The following is a 23,048-nucleotide window of genomic DNA, read 5'->3' on the forward strand; positions in this document are numbered from 1 at the left end:
CTCATTATCGCATGACTTTTAGAAATAGTATATCGAGAAAATGAGGTTTGTGGTTTTGTTCTCTTTCAATAATGAATTTAATTGTTGGTTCTTTACTGTTCAGATAAGATAAAATTCATCAAGCTTTTGTTCGCCATGACTGTAAATGGAGAATACACCATCAATATAACGTCACTGAATTATTGGTTTAAATTTGTAATTTTTTCCAATGATTCCAATTTTCCATAAATAAATTACTGAAAAAAGGTGATAGGGGCGATCCTTTTCTAAACCGTTTCCATTGCACTAAAATTGCATAATTCGGAATTCTTGAACAAGCAGGATTAGGAAAACCTTTCCAAACACATAACAAGAAACTTCAATTGGATGAGTAGTTTAAAGCGATTTCTTTTCTTTTATTTTTGCGGCATGTTTGAAAGAAACCGTCAAAACTGGCCTCCGCGATTACCAGATTTGACTCCCTTTGATTTTTTATGGGGCTACGTAAAAAGAGCAGTTTATAGCAAACCTTCTGATTGCATCAACCCTGAGGAAAATGCGATTTCCATGAGAACTTTAGGAAAATGCTTACTTGTATTCAATAGATAAGTTCATTTAAATCAAAAGCAAGGTACTATAGCAAGCAAGCTCAATAGGTCAAGTTGTTTCAACACAATTTTGGAACATTCTGTATGTGTTTTTGTTGAACTATTATCTTTCACAAATCTGCGTCTGTAAAGGTACAGTTTGGTTTGGAAATTTGAAATGGATATTGCCAGTTTCAGCTTAAAAAAATGATTCTAATTTTTATTGAGAAACCGTGTAGTTTTAAGGAAGATAAACCTTTCTAGAATGCAAATTAATTTTTATCGGAAACATTACCTACCATAACAAAACGCGGGTGATCCGATACAAAAAATGTAACGTCTATCGTAACGTTAGTTCAATCTAATAATTGCGACACACTATACATTACAAAATAATTTTGAAATGTTGTCTCATGCTCTATAACTTTGTATGTATCTATATTTTTTTTTTGTATCTAGGATACACGTGAACTAGTGCTGGTGTGAGATTCGCGCAGTTTGTTTTTGAATACTAGTAACGAGTAGTTTTGGCTAACAACTTGGTGGTTTAAAAGTGTTTAAAATATCGGTTTCTGATTTATTATAAAAACACCGGAATTTCGATTATATAATTTTTTCGCGTTAATAAGAAATCTGGAACAAAACCGACTGCACGCTCGCACAACAACTTTAGCCAGCCAGACAAATAAATATCAGTTTTATGCTCCGACGTTTTGTCTCCAGGAAACCATCATCAACTTGCGAATGTCAATACATATATTCTACACTGTGAGTACCAGCGGAGACAAGGGAGAATATTCTTTTTCTCTGAGTATCAGCGTTGAAAATACAGATTTGTAAAAAAACTGTTTTCAGAAAACGGCTTTCAGAATTTGCCAGCAAAGATAAAGAAGCATATTTAAAAATTGAGTTGATGACGGTTTCTTGATAACGAAACGTTGTCGATGCAACAAACTGATAAGGTGGTATTGACTTAAAGTTGAGAAGAGAAAGAGTAGTGGGTTTTGCTCCAGCTTTGATATTAACGCCATCAAAAATTAATATTGGAATTAAAAAATTTCAGTTTTTTCCAAATAAGTCGAAAATTCGTACGAGAAATCTGAAAGCTCCATTTTATGGCTGGATGGTTAGTTCTTAGAACAAGATTTAACAGAATACAGCACTGGGCAATCGCATTTTCAGTCATCAATGCGGGGTTGTTTGGACATGATTTTCAAAAGTGTTTTTCCTGCAAATTTATAGACTATCCGCATTTTTTTTTCGCTGAATGTGCTTTATTTTAATTTTAAGTGTACTTTAAGGGAAAATTAAAAAGAGCGCCAACATTCGACAGACATAAAGTACATTAGCACCTTTTCGGTATATGAATTATGCCATTGCGTTTCAGTAACAGATGTTAGAAAAACGAGAAACACGCTCACTTACCAACGTTGCCAACTTGTTTACGTGCGTTCAATAGTTTTAGTCTCGATCCTAACAATATGTTTAGCTGTCTGCGTTGCTCTCGTGCAATTAGATACAGATGCACATCCGCATACTTCTTCATTATAGGCGGAAAACAGCTGTTTTGTGTCACTGTAACTGTCAATAGTCATTATACCTCAACTGTAAATTCCTTTAAACTTTCTCAATCATTTGTTATGTTTTCACTTTTTGGTATGTAAATATTTTTATTAAGGTGAAACAGTAAATAGTGTTGGGTATTACGGTGAAAAGCAGGTTTCTGGAATTTGTTTGAGATTTTATGAGACTGACAATGTCCCCTGAAGTGAATGGCAACCCTCCAAGTGTTACCAAACGTAAGAAAAATCGCGATAAGAAAGTACACCCAGCGGAAGGAGTGCAAAATTTTGATCTTAATGTGCCCAGTTGCAATTATTTTCCTTCCAACCAATTCTCTTATAGTAATTTTACTATTCCCGAAATGCCTCATACATATTACCCCTTTGTGAATTATCCCAACCCTTCTGAACCTATGTCTCTTCCTGTTTATCCAATGAATTATTCGGGCTATACTTGTTTGGGTAGTGTTGTGGGAAGTGCTGGCAATATTTCAAGGCAGTCTACTTTATCGAATCATACATTTAACATTGAACCTGATAGACAAGATTATATGAGTTTGCCAGTTGTGAGTGTTGATACGAATGAGGAATCAAAACGCAGGTTCTCAGATCCAGGCCTACCTAATGATAGTGATTCCGGTTCCAACTGTTGCGAAGAGACTGTGCGAAAACTGACACATCACATACATTCTTTGAAGGAGAGTAATAACAGATTATCTAGAGAAGTAATGGAGCTTAGAATTGAATTAAATCTATTGAAACAACAACAAGCTACAAGGCATTACGAGAGGGAATATGAACCTGGAATGCTAGCTGATGTTATAAGAGAAGTGCGGGAAGCTGCCAGGGTTAGAGAAGATGCTCTACTAGCTAGGGTGAAGCATATCATGGAGGAAAAACATCTTAGCGTGGTAAGAACTTTTGTTTTAATTAATTTCTAATTAGAACTTCATGCAATTAACTTTTACATTTCATACAAATCTATTAGTCTATTAAAAAATTATAAGTAGGTATTGGTATGGTTTACCCATGGGATTACTAATTCGATCGAGATTCTATCTGACGAATAAACGGGTAGGCATTCGCATAAGCTACTTCTGACGCCATAGACAGTTTTTAGATAGGGTAACCTGGAAGGGTGCCATAAAATGCCCCAGATGTACCTTAGGACACCTTTACCTAAGGGTTAGACTATGACCAATATTTTGTTCGCACGAAATAATCTAGGTCCGAGTAACACTGTGTTGAGTTGTTGCCGCTCTCTGAGTTAATGAGTTTTGACTCATTGGTTAATGGGTTATAACTTATGGCCGATGACGGAATTTTAACATCTAACAAAAAAAGCAGTTTTTTTTTTAAAAACTTAAAACAATTTCAGAGCGATGAGGGTGACGCGTTTCCCAAATATTGATTATATGCTTTTGCTTTCTCTAGTCGTTTTTTGAGAAAACCTAACTTGTCGAAAAAAAACACGATAACTTTGTTTCGATTTTGTCGCAAACTGAAAGGTAAAACGGGTATTCGAAAAAAACGATAAAGAAGACCAAACTGTAAAAACGACGACTTTTCTTGAAAATACATCTTTTAACTTTTTTGCATAAAACAGTCTCAGTTTGCCCTTAGTACTTTAAGTACTTACTTAAGTTACTTTAAGTATTTTAAGTAAAACTAAAAATAATACGTTTTTTGCGTAGCAAGAATTGCTTAATAGAAACTTTGCTAAAACAGGTATGACCTGAAATTCTTCATAAAACTTCAAAAATCTTTAGATCGATGAGGGTGTCAAATGTTCCAAATATTTGTTTTTTGCTCTGACCACTTTTTCCAGATCATTTTAATTACTTGCGGTAAAAAACTGAATAAACTTATTTGGTGTTTGTGCCAAATTCGAAGCTGAAAAGGGTTTTCTAAAGATCTCTGCAAACCGATGAATGAGGCGAATTTTCGAGCAAAAGTAATTTTGTAATTTTTGACTGAAATCACCCCATTATTATCACAAAAGAAGAAAATCATCAGAAAAAAATGCTTTTTTGTATTTTCGCTTAAAAACTTTTAATTTTGTGATCGGTTTTTGAGAAAATCTTAATTATTTTCGGAAAAAAACGGGAGAAATTTATTTTTGTTTTTGTCCTGAATTCGACACTGAAATAAGTTTTTGTAAAAGTCCTACAAAGCTATAGATTTATCTTGTAATTTTTCGAGTAAAAGAGCTCTAGATCATGAGTATTTTTAAGTGAAACTCTACAAAATAGAGCGATCTTGAGTAGAAAGTAAAGCAAACAAAAATCAGTCAAAACCAAAAAACCACATTTTTTAACAAGCCTACAGTCTTCAGAGGAATGGAGGTGATGAATTTTTCAAAAAATTTATTATAAACTTTCGCTTATTCAGTTCTTTTTGATAGAAAATTATTTGATATTTCTCTCAAATTCGAAGTTGGAAAAGCTTCGAAGCTTTTTATAAAGCAACGAGAGTGGCGAGTGTTCTAAGTGTTCTTAAGTTTGTCAGTAATTTTTAAGAGAATTGTTTGAAAATTGAGCATTTAGAAAAAGAGTGCCAAAACTGGAAAATTCTGAAATTTTGAAGAAATGTTAAAAATATTATTGATATGGCCCGTAAAATAAATCTAAAAACAAGTAAAAAAAGTCATTAACATTTTTCCAGCAACGGAACTGAGTTAAAAGTAAATTAAAGTAAAACTTGATATAATTTAGAGAGAACTTCTTTGAGAAACAATTTACTTTTTTTAATAACCCACTTTAAATATATTTCCTTAGATAGCGTTCTTGCTTTTACTAAATCGATAAGAGCGTCAGTTCTACGTTTCTTGTGCAGATGGCTCTAGCATGTGGTTCTTCATACTTAATTCACCTCCCTTTCATGTATGCTTTGTACATAAAATAAAGTACACTGTTTATATTTGTAGAGTAATATTGGCGTGTGGATTTAGTTCATTCAGTTTTACCACTTTTTTACGGCTTTTCCGGTTTGCTTAAACATTTTTAGATTATGAACTGTGTGGCCGGATTTTTTCAGAGTTAAATTGTTTGCCCAACATTTTTATCCTTTATACATTTTCATCAAAAGTGTAGTTGAATATTAGAATGTCTGTATAGATAAGAGAGAGAATAAAAGAATATGTTTCTAATTGATGTAAAATCTTAAATATTCATTGTATTCAGCTATTATGAATCAACAGAATCGCACGACTCAATCAAATAAGGAAAACTTCCATCTTAGCGAAATATTAAGAATTGTTGAATATTCTATTAGTGAAATTATGGAAAGCATTTCACTTTAAGTATTCACGATTAATTTCGATCAATATTGCCCTAGTCCATTTTTTTAAAGTAATTCTTTGTGGATAGCAGAAAGCTCAATACACAAAATGATCATTCATTGCGACAATTCATAAGATGCTTTCAGTTTACTGGGTTTCATGTCAACTTAGTAAGTAAGATTTCAAGTAGTAATATTTTGAAATGAATCTGTAGTAAGTTGTAATGAAATGTAATATTTATCTACAAATGCTTCAATTACAATTTTTTGTTTGATTATGTCTATCTAGGGTGATTCAAAATTGGTGTAATTCCTTTTTAATTTTTGCTGAAGTTGCGTTGCGAGCTATATTATGGGCCTGATTGAAGGATTTTTGGTTTTACCTTGGCGAATTTAAAAAAAATCGGTGTTGTCCAACCACCAATCGCTTCGATTTAGTATCCGAAAAATGCCTAGAAACTCCCAGAAATTTTCTTTTAATGTGCATTTTTATATTTGATATTATGAGCCGGATTGTGGTATTCTTGGCTTTTTGTTGTCAAATTTTTGAAAAAATTGTGTTTCCAACGACCAATCGATTCGATTTAATGTCTGAAAAAATCGTAAAAAATCTCAGAAATTTCCTGTTGAGTAAGGTTTTCCTCATTAAAAGCCGAAGATCTCTTTCGAGTGATATTCTAGGTAGGCTTGAGAAATGTTTGGTTTTTTCTTGACAATTTTTTTTTAATCCGTTTATACCAACGCGCAATCGCTTCCCCTCAGTAACTGAAAACATCCCGGAAACTCTCAGAAATTTTCTAATCAAGTGAGTTTTTTGTCATTTAAAGCAGCCGATTTTCTCTTTCAAGTGATGTTATGAGCCGCATTCAGGAATTTTTTGTTTTTCCTTGCTGAATTTTTGAAAAATCCATGTACCTGAAAAATCCTACGACTGATCGCTTCGATGTAGTAACTGAAAAAATCCTGAAAGCTTCTAGAAATTTCCTGTTAAAGTGAGCTTTTCCTCATTAAAAGCCGAATATTTTCTCTTTCGAGTGATATTCTGGACAGATTTGAGAAATTTTTGATTTTTCTTGACCATTTTTTCTAAAATCTGCCTAAATATGCCAATGGCCAATCGCTTCCCCTTAGTAACTGAAAACATCCTGAAAACTTCCAGAAATTTTCTAACCAAGTGAGTTTTTCCTCATTTAAAGCAGCCGATTTTCTCTTTCAAGTGATTTGATGGCCGCATGCAGGAATTTTTGGTTTTTCCTTGGCAAATTTTTGAAAAATCCGTGTTGTCCAACGGCCTCCCGGTTTCCCCTTTGACCTACTAATGATGGGTAATACCTCTATGTTCGGCTAAGTGACCTACATCTGCAGGTAAAGTATGTACACTTGTCAATGAATCATCCTGTATAAGAATACGTTAAGATTTTTTAACTGCATTTGTGATGTTAATTTTGCGGTTCACCGCACGAGCTTGCTATTTTTAGCACCATGTCCCAAATTATATGGTCATTGTATAAGAATACCTACCCTTAGTCCGGAAATGCCGCATTCACCCACATTAGACGGCTATTTCTCTTCGCACTTTTAGTAGAGAATTTTATTTACCTTTTATTATTTTATCACAAAGTGAGATCCGTGCCACCCAAGGAGAATACCGTATATAAAAACTTAACGGTATAATAATCACAACCTTATGGATGTGCTACAATTTGTATTAGTTTATTTTCCTTATTAAACACCAAGAAAATATAGTTATCTGTCATACAGGGTTATCCTTTTTATGCTTGGGAAAGTAAAGTAAAAAAAAAACACACACGAAACATTCACATGGAGACGATAATTTTAATTCAATATAAAGATTAAACCTTGCCATTGTACGTGAAAAACAATATCATTTAAATGTCCTCCACGGGTCCTCCTACAGGCCTGAATCCCTTTGAGGTAATTTTGAATGACTTTTCGGCACATTACCGGTAATATCTCGGTCATAACTTCACGGATATTGGCTTTCAAATGCTCAAGAGTTTGAGGATTGTTGGCGGAAACACCATCTTTCGCATAGCCCCACAAAAAGAAATCTAGCGGTGTTAAGTCGCAGGATCTTGCGGGCCAATTAACATCACTCAATCTCGAAATTACGCGTCCTGGAAATTTCTCTTGCAATCGGGCTCTAACTGCCAGGGTTGTGTTACTCGTTACCCCACCCTGCTGGAACCACATGTCTTCCAGATCATAATCTTCAATTTCTCTCCAAAAATAATCGGTCAACATGCGTCCATAGCTCTCAGACTTGACTGTTATGGCTCTTCCTTGATCGTTTTCAAAAAAATACGTGCCAATAACACCACCGGACCATAATGCACACCATACGGTCGCTTTTTCAGGATGCAAAGGCCTTTCTTCGATCACCTGAGGATTTTGAGAGCCCCATACACGGCTGTTCTGTTTATTCACGTAACCACCGAGCGAAAAATGAGCCTCATAGCTGAAGAAAATTCGGTTCGAAAAATCATCATCAACGGTTGGTTGTTCAATCACCCAATTTGCGTATGTTCTGCGTTGCCCATGGTCTTGAGGCTTAAGTTCTTGAGTCAGTTGGACTTTGTACGGATGGAGCTTCAAATCCAATTGCAAAATTCGCCACAATGAGCCGTAAGACAAGCCCAAATGTTGAGCCCGATGGCACTTCAAAACCCGAAAAACATTTCCAAATGTAACCAATTAAACGCTAGTAAATGATAAATAGATAATAAAGAAAGATACATTGATATTAAGGAAATTATAGTTAAATACTGGAAAGTATGAATATACAGGGTCATTCCTCTGGCGGTGTTGTCTGAGGGCGTCTTGGGAGTACAGAAAATATAGTAAAACAAATTCAATGCTATTAAAAACACAGAAGAACAGAAGTATTCCCAAGAGCAAAAAGTCCTGCCCGTTTCACTCCAAACATCTTTGTGTCCCAATCACTTTGAGTCTGGGCTCATATTTTGAGCAGTTTCTCGTGTTCTGTTAATTAATTGCTGCTCAATTTGAACCGGTGTTCGAAAGATCAGATATTTAATGTGTTCTAGTGTCCTGTGCATATTACATACATGGTAGGAATGTAGGCCCTTCCGCGGGGGAGTTTTCAGGACAGTTAAGTATCCGGTGTTTGAGAAAGTGCAGTTGTCGTGCAATGCTTCAAGTACTCTTGGAAGGCTCAGCTTCAATAATCTCCAATACCTGTTCCTCTAGGTCTGGAAGCCGAGCAATTTTTCTTTTCGAATGCTTAAGTATTCCAATAGGCTACCAATCAAAAGTGGGACCTTTTCATAATAATGCTTAATAACAAAGTTGAAATTCGATCTTCAACTGTCAATATCTTCTTGAAATTTTGTAAAAAAAGTGTTCAATAATTTTCTCGTACTCTCTAAGTGGGCCCCTATACAGGGGTAATATCGTAATCTTTGTATGTGTAACTTCTACATTTTTAAAGATAGATGATTTGTTAAATGGGTAAAATTGGGCAGAATTCGATTGCCTCTTCATTACCGTTTTCAAAATTTAAGTACCCGACTTGGTTCCTGAAATATTGTGAAAAGACAAAAAATCAACACTTTTAATTTTCACTTATTACGTAAACTGCTTAATCGAAAAAAGTTAAAACTGCCCTTAGTACAACTTTTTGCAATGAATCCAATAAACTACCACTCGTTATCATAGTCAACTTGATTTACGGGATAAAAAATAAACTTATGGTTTTTTAAATGGTAATCATAGTTGGCTGTGGGCCTTTTAAAATCGTTCTTTTTTTATGAATTTAACGATATAATTGTTTGTATGTTTTTCTCATTTTGTTGCCGTAAAACTTCGAAAGAAGATTAAAATGTGTAGTAGGCTATGGAAACAAGAACTATATTATCCCACAAAGTACACAACAATAATGAATCGTTTAAATTAAATGTTCAAATTGACTTCTGTTTACGTCCAGGCATTTTTTGGCATCTTCACATTCAACTCGTGGGTTGTGTGAAGGTGCACTATCATGTTGAAAATATGCCAATTTTCGATACGATGTAAAAGTGTATATAAATGTATCTTTCCTTATTTAAATTGTGATTATAAAAGAATGGACCAATAATTATATCACTAAAAATGCCTCATCAGACATTCACAAAAAAATCACGTTGATCTCGCCTATTTTCAACTAGATGATGATTTTCATTAGCTCAGTAAACATGATTGTGTCTGTTAATTATTTAATTTTTGTTTTGTGCTTTGTGTGATAATATAGTTCTTGTGTCCATAGCCTACTACACACTTTTTATCTTCTCTGGTAGTTTCACGGCAACAAAAGGAGAAAAACATATCGTTAAATTCAGAAAAAATAAGGATTTTAAAAGGCCCACAGCCAACTATGATTACCATTTAAAAAACCATAAGTTTATTTTTTATCTCGTAAATCAAGTTGACTATGACAACTAGTGCTAGTTTACTGAGTTCCACGCACAAAGTTGTACGAAAGCCAATTTTATTTTTTTTTTCTAATTTACAGTTTAGTAATTATATGATAATTAAAAAAGTGTTGATTTCTTGCGTTTTCAGGATATTTCCGGAGCCAAGTCGGGTACCTAATTTTGAGAACGGTAATGAATAGGCAATCGAATTCTGCTCAATTTTGCCCATTTAACGGATTCTCTATCTTTCAAAATGTAGAAGTTACCCATACAAAGATTCAGAAAATGGCCACCCTGTATACCCTTAAACAGAATGATGCCAATTTTGAATCACCCTGTATATTCAGCTACTGTCAAAAGCGCTACTCTATGAGACAAACTCAGCTTGTACTTGGGCAAACAAAAGGCCACAAACGCTAATTATGTCGATCAATGAGCAGTTTTACGTAGGAAATATCGACAACTAACTAACTTTATTTTGCAAATATTTATATCACCTACCCCCGATTTACGTAATCTGAAAGAAAAGGAAAAACATCAATCAATCACATTTTAAGTACTTATTGTTTTATTTATGTGACACTTGTTCAGAGCTTTGATTTCTAATTTAGGGGTTTCGGTTAAACTTTTAAAACGGTCCATTTTTCATATTCATCATATTTAAGGGCTACGAGCTCAGATTTGATGCGGTTTAGTATCGGATTATCGTATTGGCCGCATTTCGTTTAGTTTTATCGTTTTCTACCGGGGCAGGCAGCTCTTGCTTAAAACCGAATATTAATTTCAGCCGCACGGTTTTGCGAGAGGGTCTGGCAAGAGTTTTGTAAAAGTCATGGTCTGGCAGGCATGGTCTTGGTTTTGATCTTGTTCTTGCATACATAGTCTTGGTCTTGTCTTGCAAATGAAAGGCAGTCTTGATCTTGGTCTTGCATTTTTTGCAAGATCAAGACCAAGACACAATTGTTCTTGTGTCCTGTGTATCTTACATACGTGGTAAGGATGCAGCCCTTTCTCGCTAATTATCCGGTGGATAGTTGTCTAGGAAAGTGTCAGTTGTTGTGCAGTGCTGCGAGTAGGTACACTAAGTCACAATTTGACAAATGCTTGATATTATTGACAAAATGCTTATAATGCTGATAATAACAAAAACATCGTTGCTGCTTTGAACTTTCATCAAAAAATTGCAGAGTACTTTTTTAAAGTAAAAAAAAATCATAATTTGAAGTGTAGATCGTCATTTTTCTTTTCGAATGCTCAGTATTCCGATGGGCTACCAATAAAACATGGTATCATTTCAAAATAACACTTATTAACAATGTTGCAATTCGATTTTCAACTGTTAATATATTTAATTTATCTCACCCTGTAATAAATCAGCTTACTTAAAGAATGGCCGTTTGGAACTACAGCATATGGCAATGTTTGAAAATGAGTGCCTGTATTGTATAGCCGATAAATCGTTCACTTCAGGTTATTTTCTCGCAGGTTTTTCCAACCCAGCTAATAAGTTAGAAAAATAAACAAAACGTTTTCTGTCCTTAAGCATTATAGGCCGATAATTAGGTTTTTCGATCCCACCCAATAACGGGTAGATTTCGGTCGCTATAGGCAGTTAAAATTAGACCTCTCACGTTAAGTAAAAAGCCATTAAGGTCGCCATGGGTTCGCCCCGGGTATCGGATTGCGGTGTAACCCGAGCCTTGCAGTCGCACAACGGGGCTCCCGGAGGCAAACACGAAGATTGGCCGCACGATGAGGCATCCCGCTGTGTCCGATCCCGCTCCCTTTATTGGGTGTATTATTTCAGTATTTGGGGGTACTTGTCTAAGATTTATCATATGCCGGGTCCACCATTTTGGTATTAATGTCTTCATTAGAAGCCTTCGTAAATCCATTGTTTTATCTAACTTATATTGTTTCAAACTTTTCACCAACTTAACGGACATTCAAATTTGTAAGCTGCATGAAGAATTCAGGAAACTCGAGTTTTATGGTTCATTTAGTTAAATGGAAATTCCAAACTCATTTCAAAAGTTCACTTTCTGCTCAAGAACTTCAGTGTGTGTTAATAAATTTGATTTTATATAATTTTTTGCAGAATCAACTAAACCTAGTCACAGAGAAAAATAGGGACAGCGACCGAATTTCAAAGCTTGAAGAACAACTGAGGAGTTTAACAGTTAGCAGCAACACGAGGTTTGTATTTTATAAATAATGAGTTAGTAAAACGTTAAGTCTATTTATAGGTACTGAAAAATTGAAATGATTGCATTTTATATGCAGGTTTATTGAGGTGGACTTCGAGAGTAGGATATATTTTTAGTTCATTTTTTGGAGGCATTAGCCCTGGAATACTATTTTTAATGTTAACGCTATTAGCGTGAATAAATTTGTCTTCAATCTAAATCAACTGTCCTGCAGCGAGAGCCTCATACTTAACAAGAGACTTGCAGTCTTCTTGTTAAGTATGGCGTAAAATCAAATAACATTCATTTGGTAATAGAATAACAATAATAAAAGTAAAAGAAAATAATAATCAATTCGGAACAATAAAATAATTTGAGATTGTTTCCTATATGATTGCTGCATATTAACGGTTAATTCAAAATATGAAGTTTTTGAAAATACAAAAATTTTATTTATTGTATTGTAATTCAATATTATTGACGCGTACATTTTCATTCTCTAATAAGTTCCAGAAGATTTACCCAACTCTAATATAAATATTTTCGTGTGGTATAATTTACATGTTCTAAGTACAACAAACGTGATTAAAGGTGTAGATATTTTTATGTTTTTATGGGGTTTATAAAATTTTAATCGCCGCCCACATTAGATACCTAAACATGAGGAGAAACTCAATTAATAAAAATTTTCATGATTTTTCCCAAGGATTCAGTCATCTTACTGTTTACATATCAACTCTTATTTCAGGACTCTCGCTTGGAATATAGGAAAAATAATTATTAAAGTGAGTATTGTAAATTGTTCAGCGGTTTTTAATTACCTACTACTTCAGGTTTCACTGTTTAATAGAATGTGCATAAAAAACAAATATTTCTATGGTAACTTATACTTAGGTACTACAATTTCAAGGTAACAGTTAATCAATATTAGAACAAATATTCGTACCAACTACGCCTCAATTTAAGAAATCTGGAAGAGGAACAAATATATCTGGAACCAATTATGAAATCTGTCACGCTCTGTTTGATTTATGTTCCACTTGTTCAAAGTTTTCATTCCTAATTTTAAGTTCTCTCACTTAAAGCAAATCGGTGGTATGTTCTTCTTCTTCTTCTTTCTGCTTTCAACAGCCCTTTGTATAGTGATGAGCAAAGCAGGACCAAGACCCAGACTTGCATGTTCAGTCTTGGTCTTGGTCTTGCAGCAAGACTGTTGCAAAGTCTTGCTTTTATATGAGCCGTAAAGTTAGACTTCGTAATTAACATTTCGCATTAACTTAATTAATGCGAAACAATAAAAATAATCTCAGACAATCCGCTATTTTAATAAGTTTAATTATTTTCTAATTGAAAATTGTTGACCCGTAATTTTTCATTGTTACTTAAGACCCAGAAGATCTTCATCCAGAGAAATTGAACATATTTTCATGTAGTATAATTTATACATTCTAACGAAAGTACAACAACAATGAAATATCTACAGTAAGCTGTAGATATTTAAATATTTTGATTGGGGTTACAGAATTTCACTGATAGAAAACAAACGGCAGATGCATTTACATGTCGCAAAATATCTAGAATTGTTATACTTTGGGCAAACTTTAGATGCATTTGAGCGCTAATAATGCATTTTTGGAGAAGAAAATCGAAATATTTTATTGAAAGTTGTATGCAAGTCGTGAACCTGAATTTTTGGAAAAATTTGCGCTAGCTACTAAAAAAATCCACATCTCCCAGACTATAGCAGGCAGGCAGGCAGACAGGCAGTTGCATCTTTTACCATCTTCAGTGGAGACTTGACCCTATAGACGAGGAAAGTTTGAGAAAAATCCATCGGAAACCTGATTTTTGTCGGCTTTGTAAATCTGACTCATAAAATTGATGTTGTAAGTCAATTGAGCTCGCTTACTTAAAAATTCGCATCTCACAAACGAAAGCGCCCAGGAAGTTCAGTTTGTGTTTTTTCCATCTTTAGTGGCCATTTGACTTTATCGACGTGGAAAGTTTCACGAAAATCCATCGATAACCTGATTTTTGTCGGCTTTGTAAAGATGACTCACAAAATTGATATTGTAAGTCAATTATGCTCGCTTACTTAAAAATTGGCATTTCCCAAACGAAAGCACGCAGGAAGTTGAGTTAGTTACCATCCTTAGTGGACATTTGACCCTATACAAGTGGAAAGTTTCAGAAAAATCCATCGGGAACCTAATTTTCCTCGGGTTTGTAAATGTGATTCACAAAATGTATGTTGTAAGTCAATTGCGCTCGCTTACTTAAAAATTCGCATCTCACAAACGAAAGCACGCAGGAAGATGAGTTTGTTACCATCTTTAGTGGACATTTGACCCTATAGACGTGGAAAGTCTCAGAAAAATCCATCGATAACCTGATTTTTGTCGGCTTTGTAAAGATGACTCACAAAATTGATATTGTAAGTCAATTGCGCTCGCTTACTTAAAAATTTGCATCTCCCAAACGAAAGCACGCAGAAAGTTAAGTTTGTTACCATTTTTAGTGGACATTTGACCCTATAGACGTGGAAAGTTTCAGAAAAATCCATCGGGAACTTAATTTTTGTCGGCTTTGTAAATGCGATTCACAAAATTGATGTTGTAAGTCAATCATGCTCGCTTACTTAAAAATACTCATCTCCCAAACGAAAGCACGCAGGATGTTGAGTATGTTACCATCTTTAGTGGACATTTACCCCAAAAGAAGTGGAAAGTTTCAAAAAAATCCATCGCGAACCTAATTTTTGTCAGCTTTGTAAATGTGATGTTGAAAGTCAATTGCGCTCGCTTACTTAAAAATTCGCATTTCACAAACGAAAGCGCGCAGGAAGTTGAGTTTGTTGCTATCTTTAGTGGACATTTGACCCTATAGACGTGGAAAGTTTCAGAAAAATCTATCGGGAACCTAATTTTTGTCGGCTTTGTAAATGTGACTCACAAAATTGATGGTGTCAGTCAATTGCACCCACTTACTTAAAAATGCTCATCTCCCACACTAAAGCACACAGGCATTTGGGTGTTGCATTTAAAAAAAGTCTGTTTGAGACAACTTCCGGTATAATCGGAAGTCGCATGATGTCGCTGTTATTTCATATGAAAAGAGCGACTCCAAAAACCCAGTTATCCAAAATTGAGGGATTCAAATCGCTTCAAATTCGATCAAATTCTACGTTGGCTAAACGGCTTGTAGAATGTGTAATGTTGGTATGTAAAGCGTCTTAAACTGTTCAAATTTGTCATATTTAAGATCTACATACTTAAAATGGTTCAATATCGCATGACTTTATCTCGGGAGACTGTTTCAAAAGTGGTGGTCTTGCTAACCGAAAGAGAGCCTTGGTCTTGATTTTTTGCAACCAAGAACTTTCCATCAACCGTTCAATATTCTTTTCTCGCCATAAAACGTTTCCTTAAAATTAAGCATATATATGAGGTCGAAACAATCTTCTGAACAATGCAAATTGATGTTGTGAAGTGAACTTATGAAGTGATAAAACGCTTTCAATTTCAAATAGAAGCACGTGCCTTTTATTTCAGTTTTTAATTCTAAGTATGATTTAGATCACACGTGTTCTGCCTAAACTTAACAGTTACCGAGAAAATAGCCATTGAACCTATCAATAACGACGATTTCTATCAAATTCCTCGGGTCCTGTTAAGTTTAGGGTTCTATAACGAAATACCTTGTATTATTTTTCGGCTGGAGAAATTAATTGATTTGGCGGATTCGACTTGATCGTCTACTCAATCATTGTCTCACCTAAAGCATATTGAAAACCTATCAGGCCATACATGCACATCCACACAATCGCAGTGCACATATCCCCTTGTTTAAAAAATCGCAACGTTCTTCGGCTGTTGCGGATCCTTTTATTATCATCTGGGACCACGTCCTGCGACCGCCGGTCTCCTGCGATAGCGCTGGATCATGTCTTATCGCGGTCCATATACTTTCCTGCAGCCGACAGGCACAGCGATTGTACAAACAGAATTTAAAGGACATAGCATGATTGCCCTTTTGCTTTGGATGTTGCTTTTCTGGTATTTTCAGCGAATTTTAACGGTCTAATGCTATAGCTGATTTAGAAAGAAAATGAATTGAAAAATGTTAATATGCTCGTTTTTTTATTGCAAATTCGACTCAAAAATGTTCCGACGTTCAAGAATCATTTGTCAGAGAGCCCGTTTTTTTTATCATTGCAAAGAGAGGTGAAAACCAGATTGAACTGCATATAAAGGCGCGAGGAAATACTGGCTGTTTTCAGACAAGACGGAAAATTTAAATATCACTCATTTATGTTGTTCGCTGTTTCTTTGCCCATTTCTTATGCATCACAACTCTGCAAACACGTTATTACTATATAATAATAACGCATAATAAAAAAAAATGAAAATGAGCACTTGCTTATTAAATAATTATACGGAAAACATTTCCGGCTCATTGTATGTATACATACATGTATATGTATTTCTTTACAAAATCTGATGCATTTCTGAAATATTACTTACATTTTTCAGATCTGATGACACTGTGAAAGCCTTACATTCTTCGAGTTTAAACACTTCAGGAGAGAAGAGCAAATCTGCTCGTCAAGTTTTAGATTTGGAAAGAGAGGCATTAGAATTGAGACGAGAATTACAAGATACACGTGCCAAGAAAGACGAAGCTGATCAAAAGCTCATGAGGTAAGTGATCTTTTTTGATTATGAAACAAAAATCAAATGAAAGGTTTTGTTTTAATGTCCATATTTGTTTAAAGTTTGTCTTTTGTCGTCTAAAGTCTCACTTTTGTCGACGTTTCGACTCTTTTTTGGAGTCATCGTCAGTACAAGTCCGCTTTAAATCAAAACTGACGTGTTCGAGCGTTTTCTGCATTCTAACGCAACAATTTCAAAACCTGGGTAGAAACTTTTCATTGGCACACCGTGTATATGCTACTGGTATTAGCAATTTCACTAACGTGGTTTCAGCCAATTGAAAGTGTTTTTTCAGCCGTTATACAATCCCAATATTTCTAATAAATTAACGTGACTCTATGCATATCTTTTTAATAATCAACACCACCATCTTCGTTTTCTGTAATGTTTCTTGCTTATTTATGATTGTACAAGGTGATTCAAAATTGGCGTTACTTGCTTGGAGAGTAGGGGAGACTGGGGCTAGTTGACCAAGTTTTGACATATTTTATTTTAATAACTTTATTATATGATCTTTATTGATCTGAAGCTTGTCAAAAATTCGTAAATTGTTTATGTATTTGACTTTCATCAATAATGTTGCTTTACAATTTTTAACATTAAAAATTATCAAGAAAATTGAGCAGCAATAGTCGAATAACTAAAATTTCGTTTTAATGCTATAAATTGTGGTTGAATGGCACCTTTAGCTTAGGTACTCTTATTCTAACTGTTCAAGTGCTTGCGTCAAATTTCCTGGTATCTATTTTTTAGGCAAAATATTCAAGCCTCTTTTGGTTCCGTCCCTGATTTATAGGAATTTAATTATAGGTTGTCCAGTCTTTTACGTAGAAGTGACGTATCCATCTCGGATCCATCCGAAGACGGTAAGACATCAGTTGATAGTTTTTCAACTATGACTACGTCATCATCTTTAGCCGCTACGAGGGTTATTTTATCTGGACCTGTAACTAATTTATAAAACCTGTTGTTTGTATTCTTTGTAGTATTTCAGTTTATTAATTACAGCACATACCAAGGGTTTGGTACGGGTTATTGTTATAATACACACTGTATTAACCCTATGTCGTCTATCTAGTGCCTTCAATGTAAATACAGGGTCTACCAAAATTAGATGGTGAATTCAAGAAATTTGCTTACGAAAATAATATAATTTTTTTCCAAAATATTTCTGAACGGTTTAACTAGAAAATGTGCATTTTGTTACTTTAGTAACCTGTTGTAATTTGGATATGCTGCAAAGATCCTAAAATGGGACAAATATTAGTTTTTAAGTTCTACCACTTGGAAATATTTTAACAAAAGACTTATTGGCATATTTTTCTGAATATATTTGGAAACCTTTTCCGATACACCTTTAGCGACTAAAGTTTCAACTTCACCATTTAATTTTGCAACACTGTATAATATTCAGTAGCATGATCGTAATATGGTTTATTTAAAAAGGAAAACCGAATTATTTTTCAGGTTGTAGATCATAGGATTGAATAGAATTGCTCCAACATAAATAGTTTCATCCAACATCCAAAAGTCAGTTCGGAACGATATTTTTTAAAAAGTGACTAATTTCAATCCGGCACGGATAATATACAGGACATGTATATATCATACATTACATACATACATACATACATAATACTTCAAACCACTTGTGCAGTAGGCATCGGTAACTCAGTGAACTTTCAGGAGTTGGCGCAGAGTACCGGAACGGCTTGTGCGCCAATCCACCGGAGCAGTTTATGTTGCAGTAAACTTAGATAAAATTAAACTTATTTATATATTACTCCATACGATAAATATGTTGGGAAATCACAGGGGAGTGTTTGATACGTGATGTGTAGTGATGTCGCATAATGATGCGTCATAGGCTTTAAATGAGAAACGTTTGATCCCAAGAAGTGACAGCGCGGGTGAGTTACTGAGCCGGTGTGTTGGATTGGGGCACCAAGCCATTCCGTGGGACACCATGCCATGAGTTACCAATGCCGAGTCAATCAATATTGCGTGCTAATATTTTATGCTTTTACAATTCAAAAGTCGGCTAATATTAATTGATAGAAAAATTAGAGATGGAGCAGTGTTATGCGAAAAAAATATTTTTTATACACATAAATTTCGTCAGTGATAATAAATCATTCCTTTGATTATCGTAAATTTATCGGATATTGTTATAGGATATGTTTAACGATATCTTTTAGGCCGCAGTAAAACATTAACTTTGTTAAGATTATGTTAATTGTTAATTAACAAGTTAAGTACATGGTTTTAATCGATTTTAGAGAAATTTTTCATACATTTATTTAATAAATTATTCCGGCTAAGCTTAAGCTTATGTGAGGTTTGAGTTAAAAAGCGGGAGAAGGACCTGAGCCAGGAAAACGTGAAAACAAACTCCTTTTTTATACCATCTTGTTTCATTTATTTATTTCATTTTTTTATATCACTGATAGTCTGATCACGAATCTAACCAAATTACGCAAAACTGCTTTATTCAAAAAACTACTCAACAAAATCAACGTTATACTGACAAATCTGGACTACCTTTGAAACGGGAACAATCTTGACCGCTTAGAGCGAATTGATTTCTGTTTGAAGCGTTACTTAGTGCAATTACTTTTCGGTTATTGCGTCGTGTTGGAAAAAAAGTGCGTCAGCTAAAGTTTCTACAGGGTGGCAAATAAAGCAATGCAAAATTCTGCGTGTTCACAGTTGGACAAAAAACAATTTTTGTATTTCAACACCACATGCATTAAAATACACATATCTCAAAAATGTTATTGAATTTTTCGGTTATCTCGGTTTATCTACTGAGTGATCTTAAAGAATTGACTTTTTGGTTTTGCAGTGATAATTTTTATTTCTTTATCCCGTTTTCAAAATCTAGGGTTTATATTGAAGCTAGAACTTTACAGTGGACCTGAGAAATTAATAATTTAAAATTGCGGGTTGCATGAATGGACGAAATATGTAAAAGTATTTTCGGAAGTAATTTTGATTTAGATAATTTTTTGTGTACCCTTGTATTTTTGTGTTAAATTGTCTATGAAGATTAAGCTTCGAAATGAGCTCTAGAACGTGAAAATCGGACCAAGAACAGGCAAGTTATCGCTGCGAAACCAAAGAGTTAATTTTTTGAGACTACCCTGTAAATAAAAGAGATTGCCGAAAAATCATTTTCGAGCAATTTCGTTTATCTTCATCTTTCGTATTTTTCACTCTTGGTGATGAAATCCAAAAAAAGTTTGTTTGTCCAATTAGGAGCATACCGAACTTTCCAAAATTTTACATTTTTTATTTTCCGCTCTGTAGAAATTTTATCTGCGGTTCTTAATTTTACCAAAACAATGACGAAGAAAAAACGAATGGCACTAACCAAGGGTTCAAGCAAAACTAAATAGCTTGAAATAATCATAATTTATCCAGTTCTAAAGTTGGGGCAAATTTGACTGTCTCACGTTTATTTTGTCGAGCAATTTATTACGCCTTCATAGTCTTTAGAAAATGCAGAAAAAAACGCAACTTAAAAAATCTGATTATATTGGCTGTGCGTGCTTGTTACAGCTTATCAATATGTGACTTCTATTTGCTCAATTCTCAAATTATACATATGTATATGGCCTAAATCAGCATGTAACGTTTTTGTATTTTTACATATAGGTATTAACACATATAATTGATTCTATATTGTGTTGGGTAAGGAAAAAATACAGGCAAGCAAAACCTGAATCTTTACATGCTGAATTTCAGCGGTAACCAATGAATATTGTGAAATGACACACAATTACGAGAAACGTTCAATACAAAAATAACACACGACATGTTTATCAACGGGTCGTTCACACGTAGCCAGACTTCAGGTTGTGATTCTCTGAAAAAATGAAAAACAGTTTGTTCCATGTCGTTGGAACCACATAATAATTAATTAAAAGTTAGACATCTCAGATTAAAGACATCGTAGATTAAACAGATGCATTTGTTTATGCTGTCTATATAAAAACTGACGGCTCGGTAATCAATTTGATATACAGGGTGAGTTTTTTTCTATGACTAGTACTGGGATCTTAGGAACTAAACAGTTACGAAGAAGGTCAAATGGACAAATAATTGTAGTTTTGAATGTTCTACTCGAAAGGAAATTTATTTTCCTAAAATTTGACAGCTGTCAAGAGACATTTGGGAAAGCGTATTTATGGTAAATTTTTAAATTACCTCTAGTTCCGTTAATATTAATTTGACAGGAGAATTCAATTCATTCAATAGAAAACTTGTAGGAAATTGAATTTCAAACAAAATGGCATAAGTCATTTTCAATCAAATTCATTCAAACAAGTTTATGTAAAAAACATGTTTCTTCTTGATATGACGTTTTCCACAAATTACTGTAATTTTTGACATATGACACAAATTTGAGTTTTTTTAAATGGCAACCATACTTGATTATTTCTTTACCGAATAGAGCATTTTGTTACGATTACTGTGACATATCACATCGTTAGAATTTTTCGAAAATAAAGTGTCTTTGAACAATTTATACTTTTTCAATTTAGTTGATCGAAGTTTTCCATGGAAAATAGTATAAGGCATACAGCATTGTTGCGTCTATTTGCTGGATAATCTCCATCATCTTGTGGTCTCGTACTTTATCGACGGCCTTCTCAAAATCTATGAAGCACATATGCACTAGGTGGTTAATGTCTCCACATCTCTGCACGAGGACCTGCAGGCTGAACAGTGATCTCGTTCCGAGGTTATTGCGAATCCCAAATTGTGTGTCGCTCATTTCTCCCTCAACTTTATTACATACTTTGTAGTGAGTGGCTCATTAAGCTGATGGTAGGGTATTCACTGCATTTTTCCATCATGTTTCTTTGGGGTCGTTACAAAGGTTGACCTGAGCCAGTCTGTTGGCATTTTTCCAATGTCGTATATTTTGTTGAAAAGCAAAAGGAAATATTGTTTGCCGTTCGTTCTGGGAGTTTACTGATCTCTATAGGTATCTCATCTGAACCTGCTGGTTTCCTGGTTTTCGCCTGATTTATAGTTATTTCTATCTCATTTGTAGTTATCTTAGGGATCGTTTTCAGATCTTTCGTCGTAAAAAAGTTCTTGTATATACTCCTTCCACCTCTTCAGCTTATCTTGATCGTTCAGATTGAGTTGATCGTGCCTATATATGAGGTTGTTTGTTGTTTTGTTGTGCAGCCCAGCTATTTCTATTACTTTTCTGTACATATTAAAGTAGTCGTGTTTTCTTTGTAGTTCCTCTATTTCCTCACATCTGTCTTCATACCACGCCTCTTTTGCGGCTGCCTTCCGGTATCTTTCGGCGTCCTTGTTTTTACATTTTCGACTCTCGTCCATTAGACCCAATATTTCATTAGTCATCCATTGCTGCGTTTTCTCATTATCCTTTTCCATCCCAGAAGTTGTGTTTAGTATAAGTGTTTTGACTTGATTCCAATGGTCTTCAATGTTGATTTGATGTTCCGCTTCTTCCAATTTTCTTTCCAGCTCACTTGCTGCTGTTTTCTGGTTGAGGTGATCAATGCCTAATTTGAAGGATTGTTTAGGCTGCTTAACCTTTTTCAGATCCAGTTTATGAACGCCCAGTAGTAGCAGGTTATGGTCGGATGAAACATCAGCGCCTGGGAAGTTTTTAACTGGTTTAACTGCGATGCAGTACCGATTATTAATTGTGATATAATCAATTTGATTCCTTATGATGTTATTGGGAGTATGTGCTGGAGAAGTCCAAGTGTTCAGTCATCGTAGAGCTGGTTTAAAGACGGTGTTCATCACGGACATGATGTTTGTTGCAAACTTCAACAAAACTGTCTCCTTCGTTGTTTCTATCACGCTTCTCATGTTCGCTCCTCTCCCTTGTACGATCTTGCCGTTTAAATCTCCCATTATGATGGTGATTTTCTTCTGATTCAGTTGGTCAGTGACGCTTTTTCCCTTTGCATAGAACTTCTCGAGACCTCTTCGCTCCTCTCAGTTGTAGGCGCATACACTTGAACGAGACTGATGTTAACCGGTTTTGAGCTCAGTTGGATCATTATGACTTAATGCATTTGTTGACTTATTTCGACACGATGAACCCCACGCCATTCATAATCACTCTTATTGCATTATGAATTTTTCCAGGTTCACAAAAACTTCGTACATTCGATGTACCTGCGAAATGCACCATGTAAATAAAAGCTTCAATGCAGATTTCGCATCAAGCTTTACATTGGTCGGTCTTATTTGTCCTTCTCGGTATTTATTGGTCCATCCATTGCTTTCAATACTTTTCCTCCCGGAGATC

General features: G+C 34.7%; 1 protein-coding gene across 1 annotated transcript; it reads left to right on the plus strand.

Moving 5' to 3' along the window:
- The first annotated feature begins 2,132 nt into the window (after window positions 1-2,132).
- LOC109535095 lies at window positions 2,133-19,375 on the plus strand. The gene is made up of 4 exons (XM_019900920.2): window positions 2,133-3,039; window positions 11,939-12,036; window positions 16,559-16,726; window positions 17,549-19,375. The coding sequence occupies exons 1-4, from the start codon at window positions 2,311-2,313 to the stop codon at window positions 17,697-17,699; spliced, it is 1,146 nt and encodes a 381-aa protein (XP_019756479.1). The 5' UTR covers window positions 2,133-2,310; the 3' UTR covers window positions 17,700-19,375.
- Window positions 19,376-23,048: the final 3,673 nt, after the last annotated feature.

The sequence above is a fragment of the Dendroctonus ponderosae genome, unplaced genomic scaffold, assembly GCF_020466585.1.
Source record: "Dendroctonus ponderosae isolate FM_Combo_2020 unplaced genomic scaffold, Dpon_F_20191213v2 Dpon_F_20191213_6, whole genome shotgun sequence".
NCBI lineage: Eukaryota > Metazoa > Arthropoda > Insecta > Coleoptera > Curculionidae > Dendroctonus > Dendroctonus ponderosae.